This window comes from Lepidochelys olivacea (assembly GCF_965140295.1).
Source record: "Lepidochelys olivacea isolate rLepOli2 genome assembly, chromosome: 17".
In the NCBI taxonomy this organism is placed as follows: Eukaryota; Metazoa; Chordata; order Testudines; family Cheloniidae; genus Lepidochelys; species Lepidochelys olivacea.
In genome coordinates this window covers 12,787,281-12,802,756 of record NC_140427.1, presented here as the reverse complement: position 1 = coordinate 12,802,756, position 15,476 = coordinate 12,787,281, and the positions used below count along the sequence as shown (strand labels likewise).

The 15,476-nt window shown below is 40.1% G+C and overlaps 1 protein-coding gene across 5 annotated transcripts in view; it reads left to right on the top strand.

The window, feature by feature from the left end:
- TPST1 (tyrosylprotein sulfotransferase 1) overlaps positions 1-10,482 on the top strand; it is a 63,168-nt gene extending 52,686 nt beyond the window's left edge. For 2 of the 5 annotated variants that reach the window (XM_084651140.1, XM_084651139.1), the window contains 3 exons: positions 135-185; positions 8,777-8,824; positions 10,272-10,482. In XM_084651140.1, the coding sequence (XP_084507266.1) occupies positions 135-185; positions 8,777-8,824; positions 10,272-10,440 (268 nt within the window). In that variant the 3' untranslated portion in view covers positions 10,441-10,482. Of the gene's footprint in view, positions 1-134; positions 186-5,083; positions 5,160-8,776; positions 8,825-10,271 lie in introns of those variants that run through there. The other 3 variants (XR_014714404.1, XR_014714405.1, XM_084651141.1) reach the window with 3 other exon arrangements.
- Positions 10,483-15,476: the final 4,994 nt, after the last annotated feature.

The following is a 15,476-nucleotide window of genomic DNA, read 5'->3' as shown; positions in this document are numbered from 1 at the left end:
GTCTGATTAGCATGACTAGTTCCAGATGACCCAGATTAACCTCTCTTTTATTGAACAGAATTTCTGTTAGCAGTTTGAACATAACATAATGAAAGCATCTGTTTAAAGTTTTACTATGCTTTTTTTCCCCCCAGGTCTATAAAGGTGAATTTCAGCTTCCTGATTTTCTTAAAGAAATGCCACAGGTACAGTATTGGATTGTATTCCTTCTCTCTGGTGAAGTGATATGGCGAAAGTGTGCGAGTGCGAGAGAGAGATGTGACAGACAACTTTATTAACAATCACTTTATAGAGAACTGATTTTTGCATTTAAGTGCGATTATATATGGTTGAGTCATAGGTAATATGTCCTCCTATGAATAGGTGGGCCTTACATGACAGAAGTTCATTCTAATAATGGTCAGATTAGTGAAGCCACATAGTGCTTTGTTTCCCTCTGAAGGAATGCTTGAATGATCTGCGTTTACAGGGCATTACATTTTGCTTCTCTTTAGAGAACTTCCTAATCTGAATTAATGAAGTATGTGCCATAAACTGGGCATTGTATATAGTTTGTCCCACTATCTAGAGTAATTTGATTTTTTTCCCCTCTCCATGCTGGGGCCTTCTTGTATCCTACTTCTAATTTTTAGTTCCAAACCTACTTTTTCTACTTGATGTCTTGTTTGCTAGTGGGTGATAGGAAAACTATGTGCCTAGCAGCTTTCCCACGGAGCTTGAGACCTTCATTGCTCTCCTCCTTCACAGTTCTAGAGCACGTCTTGACTAGCAATGTTAAAGCGCTGGTGCGGCAGCACTTCAACTTGGCTAAGTAGTCATGGCACCAGTGCTGGGAGAGAGCTCTCCCAGCGCTGTAAAAAAACCAACTCCAAGAGGGCAGTAGCTACACTGCCACTTTACAGCGCTCAGGAGTGTGTTTTTTCACACCCCTGAGCGAGAAAATTGCAGCGCTGTAAAGTGGCAGTGTAGACAAGGCCCTAGAGAGTCCTAGCATGCCCACACTGTTCCTGAGCCTGTTTGCATCTCTGATATGGAATGTAGCATGCTAGATCCAAACTAGACAGGAGTCCAAGACACAGTGCTAGATCCAAACATTCCTGGAACCTTGGGAAACTTCAGATCTGAACTTTGTTTCATTCTAAATACCTCTAAATGGAATGTTGTGTATTACTGTTGGTAGTAAAGAAACTTAATCTGCTATCTGTTGCCTTGTTCTGAAACATTCTACATCAAGTACAGAGCAGATAGCATGGCTATCTCCAGAGTGTTCTGGCACACTTCAGGAAAGCAGTTCAGTCCTGGGCAGTAAAGATAGATTATCTCATCAATTACTAAGAACATTGAACTAGTTAATCTACTTCACAACTTCAATATTGGGTACATTAAGATACATTATTCTCATTGGCTAACTAGTTCAAGGAGTTTTGCTGACCTTGTAATGCAATTAAATTATTTATTTGGGGGGGAGGGATTATCCCCTCAAAGTAGTCAGGTGTATTCTATTCTATAGTAATATAATTATTTGTTAAGCACTACTAATAATGTGATGCTTATTCATGGCACAGTCCTGTCCCAAAGGGTATTGAAGAAGTTAGAGTAGGGGCTATGTGAGCAATAATAAGTAGAGAAAGTATTTCCTTGTTGTTTCAATAACAGACTTGAGGTCCTTCAGACATAAATTGCCAAGAGAGCACCTTATCTAGGATTGGTATCAATATAAACCCAACAAAGGTTTATTCGATCTCTATGTGCGGCATCTCAAACACTGGGTTCTGTTGCTGGTATCATTACTGGTCTTCTGATAACAATTTAATGACCTTTACTTTTAATCAAACAGAAAGTAGGACTTAATTCTCAGAATTCCATTAGATTAATATGTAGATGTCTTGTGACTACAAACAAGTTTTAAAGAACTAAGCAATATAAATCTGTCAAACAGATATATTTTTTCAACTGATGAATCTACACTGAGGAATTATTTACAATAAATGTACATGTTATAAAATTATCAACCACATTTTTTCATTGCTTTTAATATGGGACTCTAATGACAAAAAAGAGAAGAAGACTGCATCTAAATGTGCCGTGTTCTATTCTGTTAATCTGGCCTTGAAAAAGCATCATGCAGATTCTCTCACCTGGAGCAAAACATGCTCACTCACCTTTACCATGAAGATAGTAAACATATTAATGATATTTTACTTGCCTGTTTTACAAAACCAGAACAAACCCAAAAGAAAACAAAACACTGTCCCTGATGAGTGAGAATTTTACAAGGTTGGATTGAAAACAAAAATTGATCATGTTGTTGTTTGTAGGAGTGCATACAAATTATGAGCTCAGTCCTGACCTAGGTAAAATTCCTAATGACAGTTACATGAGGGAAGATTATAGGGTAGGACCCCTGTAGGCAGCACTTCTGGTGATGTATCTATATACAAAGTGCTTGAGATACCAAAGGCTGGAAGTGCTTGTTGTTGTTGTTGTTGTTGTTTTAGGGCTTGTTCATGAAAAATTAATTAGAATAATACAAAAGTTAAATTGAAAAAGATCTAATGTTAATATGATTCTGCCCTATAAAAACGGGAGAGGAATAGTCCTGGAGGGGTGGGAGATGAATTGATGGAGCCTTTGGGGCTGAACTGAGCGGGGTGGAGGCTGATGGGATGGGCGTCTGAACTGAATGAAGGGGGCTGGACTGATAGGGTGGGTGCTGGGGGTGGTGGGGAGCAACTTGTAGTGGGGTTGGGGGACAAGATTAATTGCTGGGGTTGGGGCAGGCGTGTTTGAGGCCGAGAGCTCCTGCAGCAGGGGCCAATACATTTGGCAGAATGGCCAACATTAATTGTCATGCCCCCACGCATTGGGGATGGGTAAGTGGAGTTCAAAAATCAAGACAGCCTGGAAAAACACACTATAATCTTTTCTGTAAAAATCTCTCATTTTGAGGGGTGCAAGTCATGATTTTTGATTTCTTGAGGTTAGCATTACTACAAAAATGGTGGTTCTAAGAACCTGGGAGCCATGCAGAATTGCATATTTGGGGAGGACCAGGTAATTAGGTAACTCACTAAACACTTCATCTTTTCCCACTTCCTCACACTGATGCCATAAGATAATATGTACTAATGTCAGTCAGATAAGTGGCAATTTTAAAAAGTTTGAGTGCACACAGGACATTGGTTCAGCCCAATGTGCTTATGAAATTTCATTTCACTCCAACAGTATTTCTCAAGTGGTGAGTTGTGACCCAACAGTGGGCCATGGGCAGGTTCTAGATGGGTCTCAGGTCCAGTGCTAGGAGGAGGGGGTTGGAGAGTTAGCTTGCCATGCACTCGCCCTGTAGCTGTGGCTCCTATCCCACGTGGTTGGGCCTTGCTCTGAGCGTTGCAATCTGGCGCACGGGGTCACTGCGCCACACAGGGTTGGCCCAGCCATACCTGAAGGGCTCATGTGATTGTAGCCCCATGTCTATTTGGCCCAGTCATGGTGGAGGGGTGGCTGAGTCAAACCTGAGTGGTGCTGTGACCCTGCATGCCTGGTCACAATGCCCAGAATGGGGAGCTGGGCCCAGCTTCGTATGAACGAAGCTGCCACTGTAGGGTGAGTGTGGAGCAGACTTGCTCTCCATCCCCCTCCACCTGGGCCAGGATTAAGGTTGTGGTGCCAGGTTGTAGGGAGCTGCTGCAGGCTCTGTGTCCCCTTTGCAGGGTGAGGAGGAGGACGGTGGTCTGTGATTTTGGAGATTCCCCATTCATTTGTACCCTGGGAGGGTCACAAAAATAGACAAATTGCAGTTGGTGGGTGTCCTTAGTAAAAAGCTTGGGAGCCAGCGCTCTAGAGGGGGTATTGTTACCCTGTGGAATAGTGGGGCGCTGGTAGTTAGGACATAGTCACTTTGCTCTCTTACTGAGTTTTCCTGTTTTTAATAATATACAGGAAAAGCTGAGCTATCCAGCACTCTACCAACCGAAAAGCTCTATAAACCGGCATTTCTGATCTTCATTGTAAGTCCGGTTTATAGTTCAGTTGGTGCGGGGCCAGCAGCGTGGGTGGCAGGTATCATACTTGGGGGAGGCTGTGCCTTCTTAAACAGCCAGGTGGCCCCACCCACGTCCCACCCCCAGTGCGCCACTGTGCAGCTCTGGTGCTCCTGTGCGGTGGCCTCGGCCCTCCTGGGCCTGGGGGGGGCTGGGGCCATGGCACCCATCCTCCTAGCACTCCAGGCTGCGGCTGCAGCGCTGGTGCTCCGGGGGTGGGGCGCTAGCCTGGGGCGGGGGCTGGCAGCTGCAGTGCGGTGTGGGGGGCCCTAGGCTCTGGCGGGGGGGGGCATAGAAGGGGCAGGGCCTCAGGTCGAAGGGGCAGGCTAGGGGCTAGTCTCCCCCAGCTGGCGGTTCACGTGCTGTCCATGGCTGGCAGGCTCCCTACCTGGCTCTGCGTGGCTCCCTGAAGCAATGACATGTCCTTGCTGCTCCTCGGCGGAGGTGTGGTTAGGCAGCTCTGTGTGCGGTCCCCAGCCCGCCCCGAGCGCTGGCTCTGCAGCTCCCATTGGCCGGGAACCATGGTTCTGCCTACCCGCACCTCTGCCTAGGAGCAGCAGGGATATGTCGCCGCTTCCGGGGAGCCGCCCAAGGTGAGTGCCGCCCGGATCCAGTGCTCCACACCCACTCCTGCACCCAAACTCCCTCCCTCTTAGTTAACTGGAATTTTTCACTTACTGGCACCCTCCATTGCCCCAGCATGCCAGATAAAAAATGCTTTTACTTGCTTACCTCCTAAGGTCATTGGGAAGGTTAATGTGATGTTTGCAACCAGTTTTTCAGAAAATTTACTCATGTTTTCACTGTCATGCTCTCAGGATAAGAGAATAGGCACATTTTGTAATTCCACATCCAAAAATATAGGAACAAACTATTTTTCTTAAGGATAACCTTTAATTATTCTCGCTATGTTAAAACTAGAGATTCAGGAAAATACACAGAAGAATTTCACATGTGAAAATTAAATCTTTTGACTTGCCCCATCAGTTCAAATTAAAAATATTTTTTTATTTAAAAACCAAAATTGGTTTCTTTTGTTCCAGCCAAAGAAGACAGTAGAAAGGAAGTCCCGTGGCAAGATAAAATGAACGTGGACCAGTAAAGTAGAGTAGCTGTGGTGTCGGTTTCATGTTTTCAGAGCATAAAACTCTTAGCTGTGGGCACCTTGAATCTTTCTGATAAACTTTCTTTGTGTGCCATCTCTAACCTGGGCTTTGCTCTCTTACTGGGTGTTTGCCTGTTCTGACATTTTGAACAGTTAGTGTTCATGCTTTGCAAGCTGTGCTTAGCTAATATAAAGCCATTAAGAACCTGACACCACTAAGCTAAATGTGCTGTTGCTCACAGTATTCACGGTATTGCTCAGTTCTCAACTGCTGGCCAAAGTGTCTATGCAGCTTAAAGGTGAAAAATTATTTAAATGTCTGATTTTTAGCAGTAGTACTTCAGCAAACTGATTTGAAGAAGTTTGCAGTGGTTATTTCATAGAACCAAATGATGACAAAGGCTTGTTAAGCTACAATGTTACATGTGTAGTTTTAGTATATGTAGTACATGTTGTGTCTAAAGAAAGAAAAAGTTAGCAGTACCTACCTGCTTGTTCTTGAATTTCTGAATAGCAGAAGTTAAGCTATTTAAAAAATACTTCATAGAGCACAGTAAATAGACATGGTGCTTCATAAACTCTAAATTTTCATGTTTCCTGAAGCCTACAATATCAGTTATTTAAAGTATAAATAATTCCTATTTTTAAAAAATTGACCTGGTGTTAAGTCAGCAGAATTTGGTCCTTAACTTGCAGCAAATGTCTGTTGTGTTCCAAGTGAGATGGTTAAACAGTATTCAAAATGGAACTCTTCTAATTCTTAGTAGTAGAACTGATATAGTTGCATTTAAATCTGCTTAATTTAAAAAGAAGTAATAGTTTTGGGTTTCTCCAAAAAGAGAAAAACATGTAAACTGAAGTCATAAAAAAATCTTGAGAGACGAGGTGGATGAGGTAATATCTTAGATTCACAGACTTGAAGGCCAGAAGGGACCATCATGATCATCTAATCTGACCTCCTGCACATTGCAGGCCCCAGAACCTGATTTATCTGGCCGAGTTACTGAAGTCCTCAAATCTTGACTTAAAGATTTCAATTTCAGAGAATCCACCATTTACTCTGGTTCAAACCAGCCAGTGACCCATTCCCCTTCTGCAGAAGAAAGCAAAAAAAAAAAAAAAAAAAAAAAAAACCAGGGTCTCTACCACATACTTGACCATTACATTGATTACTTCAGAAAAAAAATCAACTCTGACATTCTTAACAAACAACCCATCCACCACAATCTCTCCACTGTGGAGAGGACAGCTGTGCAGTCCCTAAAAGCCAACCACTAAATAGTGATCAAACCAGCAGACAAAATGGATGTCACTGTAGTTCTCAATTGTGATGACTTACATCAATTAGGCCAACTGACAACTCTCCGACACCACCTACCATAAAGAATTCAGAGAAGACCCCATATCAAAATTCACACAGAAATTTAAGGATCAAATCCTTCCCCGGACAACTCCAAGACAAACTCTACCACCTCATCTCCCACAAACCCACACCAGTAAATTCTACATGCTTCCCAAGATACACAAACAAGGGAACCCAGTCACACCCATCATATCTGGCCATGGCACTCTTACTGAAGGAATATCAGGACTCATAAACTATCCTCAAACCACTCTTTACTCAAAGGACTGACTTCTTCCAGAAGCTCCACACCATCAACAACCTCCCCCAGAACACCATACCTGCCGCTATGAATGTCGCCTCCCTATACACCAATATCCCTCACCATGGCTGCTTCAAATATCTGTAAGACAATGGACAACATTAAGATATCTACTTTAAACACATTGCTAAACTCATCCTTTTCTTCTTCACCCTTAACAACATTCAACAACAAACTCTCTGTCCAAACCATGGGAACAGCCATGGTTACTAGGATGGTGTCCCAATATGCCAACCTCTTCCTGAGCCAACTCAAAGAAGAATTTATAGAAAAATGCAACATGAAACAAATGATCTATCTGAGATAAATCAATGACATTTTCATCCTCAGGACAGACAACCTAAACACCCTCATAGATTTCTACCACAATTTCCACCGCTACCACACAACCATCAGACTCTCTTTAGAACACTCCCACAGCAGCACAATCCTAGACACCACAATCTACTTCAGCAGTGTAACTCTACAGATAACTATATACAAGAAACCCATGGATCACCACACTAACCTCCACAGATCAAGCAACCACCCCAAACACAGCAAAAAATCTATCATCTATTGCCAGGTACTCAAATACCCCGGAACATGCTCCAAGGAGAAAGTCCTGGATACACAATTTAACACACTTTAAAACTGTCTTCACCAAACAAGGCCACTCCACTAGAGAAGTAGATTGCATCTTGGAACAGGCCACCTTAATTCCCCAAGAAAACCTGCTTCAATACAGGGGGGAAAAATGACTCAACACCCCAAGTTGTCACTCATCACCCCAAACTGGAATGCATATGGAGTTAGCAGCTAAGAATTAAACCCCATACTTGATGGGGACCACATCCTGAAAGAAATCTCTCCTGAACCCCCTCTTTTGGCCTTCAAACAACCCCCCAACTTCACTAAGCTCCTCGTCTGAAGCAATCTCCCCACAGACCAAAACACGCCAACTCATAGTGGCACCAGACGATGCCATAACAATTGCAAAACCTAAAGCCATATCTCTACTGCTGCAATGATCAATACAGCCCCTCAATATACCTTTCAAAATCCATGGGTCATACACATGTCTATCGCAACATGTGTTGTACCTCATCCAGTGCGTCAAATGGCCCAGCTACTGTGCAGGTAAAATGAGACGCTCACTACAGACCGAATAAACTCAGGGTATTTTTGTCTTTTATCGTTTTTTCTATCATCTGTAGGTTAACACTTTTCACAAAATGATCACTTCAAATCTGATTTCTCATTCCTCATCCTTAAAGGAAACCCGCATAATACCTTCAAAAGACAGGCCTGGGAGTTTAAATTCATAACTCAGCTAGACACCAAAAATCATTGTCTCAATAGAGACACTGGTTATATGTCTCATTACAACAGTCTGCAGCCCAGTAACTCTTCTTTGCCCTATGACTGCAGAGGTTTTAATTGCCACTTCAGTTTGAATAGTTTTTGCAATGTGTTATCTCCTTATGTTTAACAATCTGTTCCACCTTTTGTTTAGCTGTAACACTCTGAGTACCTTTCCCAGATCTGAAAAAGAGCTCTGTGCAGCTCAAAAGCTTGTCTCTTTCACCAACAAAGATTGGTCCAATAAAAAATATTACCTCACCCACCTTGTCTCTCTCATATCTGGGGACCAACACAGCTACAACAACATTGAGCATAAAATAACCTTTGTGATATAGCAGTAGAGTTAGTATGTTTCATGGGCAGTATATGCTAAAAGAATTATAAAATATATATGATTGCTTCCCTTTTGGAAAATATGAAGCTGGAGTTGAAATTGCTTTTATTAAATTAGTCTTACTACTTAATATTTTGTTCTGTTGATTGAGTCTTGAGTATAATAAAAAGAACCAAACAACTAAATGGCACTATTAGTGATAGTTTTATTTTGTAACGGAAAATAACTAATTTTGTTTTCATGGGTGGTAGCAGTTTATATTAAGATATGTATATATTTTCTTTGACAGACAGAACCAGTGGAGTAGAATATCTGATGGACTTACCTTGCACATAAGGTAATAATATGGAGTATCACAAGGTTATTTATCTGCTCCAGTTATTTCAGTTAATCTGGTTAATTGTGATCTTTTTTTAAAATCTCAGATCATTAATGGAAGCTTCAGAGTGGAAAATTGTATTCTGCATTAATATATTTGGGGCTTTGGGTGGGAAATAGAGGAAGGTATTTAGTCCAGATTCAGAAGTAATATATATGAGTCAATTTGGTATAATTCAATATGGTGAAGAGTTGAAAAAGTGTAAGTTACATCATTTCAGGCTTGCTAGACAATCGTACATGATATCACCTCTGAATTTAAACCATTTTCTTTATTCTCGGATTTCTCTGCATTGTGTGTACAGCTGGAAGTACAAAGGAAGATATAAAATGAGCAAACTATTTGGCACTTTTTAGTAGATCTTCATATTTTTAATTTGTGTTAAAATTAATATACAGGTGACATTTGTACATCAAATTGAAAGGCATTTTTAACAAGACAAAGGTTTTTAGAATAAGCTTTTTATATTTTTAAAGACACTTCTTTAGCGAAAGAAGGAGATAAGACGTAACCAAAAATAAGCTAACCATATGTGTTTTGCCTATAGTGTCCCATACATCCTGAATCAGGAAAATTGCATTTCTTTGTCAGTGGACCAAACCAGGATATGGAATGCGTATTTTAGTGCACTTGTACTGGGACACTGGTGAATGGTGAAGGCATTACTGCTAATGCTATAATCAATAATGATTTTATTTTTAGGGCACTCCTGGCTTAAAATATTCTGGGTGCCCACCAAAATGCAACATCCTTCTTAAATTAAACCAAGGCAACATAGTGTTATAAATAAATAACAAATAACATATGTACATAAAAGGATTAAGTTGCATTATAAAGAAATAAATTCTGTTTGGAAACATTCTTAATTTAGAAATCTATGTGGAAAGCATTCATTTAGTATTACATAAGATAAACATTTAAAACTTTTATGTCTCAGATAATTTTACTTTCATAAATAATTGGCATTGGAGTTTGATTTAGTGCTGTTTTTTACATTTCAAAGCAGCAAAATCTCCTTGAAAGCATCCTCAGAAGCAATTTCACTGTCAATTTGTGATGGAAGAGAAAGTTAATAATAAAAAAAAGAATTTGCACCATGTAGCTAAAGGGTTTATTGAAACTATACAGAGATAAAGTTTTTCAGTGTCTTTGCCTTACAAATGACTTACTTCTGACAAGGTTTCATCGTTTAAAAATATCCATATGGGGTTGAAGGAAAGGTTTAAAAGTGGCTGTGCCTAGCTTGGATGGTAATTTTGGACCAGTTGAGATTGTTGCCATTCCATCTGTGAATTATTCTTTGTATTTGTGAAAATGTATGGGGCTGCAAAATGAATTTTAACAAAATGAGTGCACAAATTCTAACTTGTTTAATATTATTTTCTCTTTGACATGACATTATAAGGACTGTCTTACCGAGATCAGTGAGGTGTACCGCTCATGGCCTGCTTTTTACAGAATCTTCTCCCATTTGCCTTCAGACTGTGTTTTTTGTTTTGTTTGGGGCTTTTTTTGTTTTGTTTTGTTTTTGTTTGGTGGTTTGTTTTTGTTTTTTTGTGAACTTAAACCTGTAACAATAAAAGCACTTTTCTGATATGGTGAACACTTTCACTGATGATGATGTAGTACTGTGTTACATTTATACAACTGTTTCTACAGTTTGAAAATGAAATTAAAGCAAAATCTGGCCTATGTTGAAACTGCTATTCTGTCTATATCTCTGTTTAATTCCAGACCTTAATTTTAAAGGGTTTGTAAAAATGGTTTGTGAAACATTTGGAATTTAAGTGTATGAAATTTTGTAAAAGTGGCCTGTGCTTGTCTTAATTTGTGGGTTTTTTTGGTAGAACAGTTGTGCCTGTTTCAATTTTATTGACGTGGGAATTGTTAAATATCTATCTTTTAATTATTTAAAAAATCACTTCTGAGATGTTGATAAATTACATGTACATTTACAATGCAGTGATCTTTTGTATTTTATTTTTCAAAATAAATGCTTTAAATGTGATTTTTTTTTGTTTTGAGTTATTAATGTAGCTTTTAACTTAAAGTTATCAGAAACAAGGTGTTACTGTACCATTCAGGTGAATAGCTGTAATAATGAAAGATACAATCTGAGGCCCTGAAACGTCAGACATTTATGTATGTGCTTAGCTTTAATATGTGACCAGTAGGAGTACTCATGTTCTTAAAGTTAAGCACATGGAGATTTGCTAGATTGGGGCCTAATATAATGGAATTTTGTTTCCACATATGTAAATTCCGTTTTTCTAAATTTCCAGCATGAGCTAGCTTGTTTGTTGATTTTAGCACAGGGATGCTAAGCTAATAAGACCCTAGTAGATACTTATTTAACCTACTTAATAAATTATTTTCTTTGCAAAGATTCCTCTAATAAACAGTTTAATACCTGTCTTCTATAAAGCTATTATTCTCCACTCATAATAATTCAAGAACCCCTGAAATGTCATTTACACTTTTTTTTCCACTCGGAGGAAGTCATCTTGGTGGTTGTGTGACCGCTGAGTGGGAGGATCTTTGTACTACAGTTACAGCTGCTTATTAAAAATTATAAATGTCTCACCAGAATATTTAAAGGACTCTGTCAAGGCATTAGTCATCATTTTGAAAATATTTTTTCTTTTATTTAAAGTAACCCACTATTTCCTTGCTAGACAATGTTTTCCCTGCATTTCACATGCATTTGCACCCTGGGTTATCAATAGAAGATTGCTGGGGACACTTGGCTTGGGGTTTCCTTGGTAGAAAAAGACCATTGCTTCAGCTTTTATTGAGGAGAAAGAGGAAAGCAATGAAGGACTAACATGGGGTTTGCAAACAAATTTATAACAAAAGAGGTAGATCAAGTTTTGAGTCTACCAAATATGACACTGTCCCTTGAACATTAGCAGTTTGCCTCGAGAGAGGGAAATCCGAAAACACGTTTGCTTTTGAACTTTTTGTTCATAAAGTATTGAAATGTAAATTATACTGCTAAAAATAGAGAGATGATTTGTCATCAAATCTTGTCTGGCAAAGTATTTTAAGAATGATTATTCAAAGGAGTTTTGTCCACTAATTTATTTCCTGGTCAATTGACTGAAACTTTAAAGTTTGAGGACATCTTCACTCTTTTCCTCAAATATTTATTGTGGGCTCTCATCAGAATTTTTCTCTATTTAGCCTAACTCTCCCTTTTTTGTGACCGACAGGGACAGATTAATTATTTTTTATTTTTATTGGCAGTTTAGGGAGTTTCCTTTCCTTTTACTGCAGTGCAAGTAATTCAATTTGAATTGGTTAAAATGGAATCTAGTCTTACTTTCTAAAAATCTATATTGAAAGACATTTTTATAGATGCAAACAAGGAATGAGACATGTTTCTTTCACAATTGTTGAGTTAATTTGCTATGCTCGATGTGCAAGGAAAATTCTTCTGTTCCTGATAGCTTAGTAGAGCCAAAGAAAACACAGAGCATCCCCTAGTGACAGAATAGAGAAGTGCAGCTTTGTAATTTCTGGGTCTCAACAATCTATTAGCAAAGTCAATGATAAAACCAGTTTTGTCTTGAAAATGGTCTTTGTTATTTTCATATTGCTATAAAACTATTAGTCTTTTCTGGAACAAAAGCCCTCTGTTAGCCGCAACATTTTTTTTCCTCCTTTCACGAGCAACAACAGATTTATTTATTTATTTATTTTGCAATGTTCTGGTATGTATTATAACTGCTGCATTACACCCAAGTTCATGTACTTCAGAGCAGTGATCCATGACATATGTTTATTGTCAGTTTAAACACATGAAATGATTTAGGAACTTTTAGAATGAAATGCTATATAAACATAATCATTTACAGCTAAAAATGTATAACTGTAAACATTGTCATTACATGGTGTCCATTGGTCAGATAATGAATACTAGTCTATATTGTCAGATGTTTGACTTGTATGTTTTTCTTCAATTGCTTTCTCCTTTAATAGCTTATTCATAGAAACGTAGGGCTGGAAGGGACCTTGAGAAGTCATCTAGTTCTAGTCCATTACCTTGTGCTGAGGCAGGACCAAGTGTATCTAGACTATGCCTGACAGGTGATTGCATATAGCCTGTTCTTAAAAAATACCCTCCGATGATGGGGATTCCACAACCTCCCTTGGAAGCCTGTTCCAGTGCTTACCTATCCTTATAATTAGAAAGCTTTTCCTATTACCTAACCTAAATCTCCCTTGCTGCAGATTAAGCTGATTACTACTTCTCATGCTTTCAATGGACATGGAGAACAATTGATCACCAGCCTCCTTATAACAGCTCTTAATATATTTGAAGACTGTTAGCAGGTCCCACCTCAGTCCTCTTTTCTTAAGACTAAACATGCTCAGGTTTTTTTCACCTTTTCTCATAGGTCAGGTTTTTTAAAAACCTTTTATCATTTTGTTGCTATACTCTGGACTCTGTCCAATTTGTCCACATCTTCCTGAAAATGTAGTGCTCAAAATTGGCCACAGTACTTGAGCTGAGGCCTCACCAGTGCGCAGTAGAGCAGAACAATTACCTCCTGTGTTTTATGTATGACACTCTTGTTTCTGCACCCCCAGAATATTTGCCTTTTTCACAACTGCATCACATTGCTGACTCATATTCAATTTGTGATTCACTATAACCACCAGATCCTTTCCAGCAGTATACTAGCCAGTTATTCCCCATTTTGTATTTGTTCAGTCTAAATATTTTGTGGCCTGGAATGAAAGAGCTGTCATTAACCATGCAGTGAGTGATGTAGAATGTTTGACTCTACCTGATGGCTATTTAAAAAAGCTCTTACACAAAAGATGCTGTCCCCATTTGACTTGTAAATATTGTACTTATTGCAAGTGATCCTTTATATGCCTGCGTATAACTGTCATATGTAAAGGTCTTGCACTTTCTCTTACTGGAGATGGGACTGTTAAGTATTGGGGTTGAGACTGGATGGCCATTGTTTGCATCTGCTGTCTTTTTGGTGGCCTGTTTGAAATGAGGTGATGGTTTCAGCCAATGCAAGTTCCTAGTGGACAGGTGATCACAGCACAAAATGCATCACCACAGTTGGTGCTAAATGAGCATAAGAACAGCCAGACTGGGTCAGACCAAAGATCCATCTAGCCCAGTATCCTGTCTTCCAAAAGTGGCCAATGCCAGGTGCCCCAGAGGGAATGAACAGAACAAGTAATCAAGTGATCCATCCCCTGTCACCTATTCCTAGCTTCTGGCAAACAGAGGCCAGGGACACCACTCCTGCCCATCCTGGCTAATAGCCATTAATGGATCTATCCTCCATGAACTTATCTAGTTCTTTTTTGAACCCTATTATAGCCTTGTCTTTCACAACATGCTCTGGCAAGGAGTTCCACAGGTTGACTGTGTGTGGTGTGGAAAAACTTCCTTTTGTTTGTTTTAAACCAGCTGCCTATTAATTTCATTTGGTGGCCCCTAGTTCTTGTGTTATGAGGAGTAAATAACACTTATGTACTTTCTCCACATCAGTCATGATTTTATAGACCTCTATCATATCCCCTTTAGTCGTCTCATTTCCAAGCTGGAAATTCCCAGTCTTATTAATCTCTCCTCATCTGGCGGCCGTTCCATACCCCTAATAATGTTTGTTGCCATTTTCTGAACCTTTTCCAATTCCAATATATCTTTTTTGAGATGGGGCAACCACATCTGCAAGCAGTATTCAAGATGTGGGCGTACCATGGATTTAGAGCAGTCTATTAGCAATGCCAACTCCGTCTACCCCCTCTCAACCCTACTTTTTAAAGCACGTTGGCAGAGAACATACTGAAGAGAAACGTTTCAGAGTAACAGCCGTGTTAGTCTGTATTCGCAAAAAGAAAAGGAGTACTTGTGGCACCTTAGAGACTAACCAATTTATTAGAGCATAAGCATAAGAGAAACGGTCACCTATGTTTTGTCTGGACTTCAGATTACATTCTTTAAAAAAAAGGGGTAGGTGCAGCCTTTAGCCCAATGCGCATCATCAATCTGTGTCCAATTAAAATGTTTAAAGGCTGTAAATAAGGGTCTTCCATTTGTCATCTTAGTTGTGCTTCTATTACTTCATGTTACTTTCAGATGCCTCTCCGCCTAGGGGGGCTTTGAAAAGGCTAGCTGAAATCGTATTTTGAAATCCAGTTTACCATGCAAATGTAATCATAGCTAAGAAACTGTAAGTCTACAATATGGGTGTGTGGAAAGCTTGACCCAGGCACTGACTGTTAGCCAAGATGGAAAAGCAGGATGGTGGGTAAGAGCGGTAAGCAGCCAGTGGTCAACCACCTGGCAGGCAAGGTAAAGCAAGGCGCAGGTGCAGCTTTTAAAAATGTATTACGGGGCTGCCCCCCCGGCTCTGTTTCCGCAGCGCCGTTTCAGGGCTCGCTCCCGGCCTGGGGCTGGGTTTTCTCCTTGCTTTACTTCCCTCCGTGGTGCCTGGGGGCGACACCTCTCCCCAGCGCGCTCTGCAGCGAAGCCCACCCCGCCCACACGTTGAAAGAGGCACGTGAGCGATGGGGCGAGACCCTGCCCCCGCACCCCCCATTCCAGGGGCAGGAAGGGGGCTCCGGCACGCAGCCA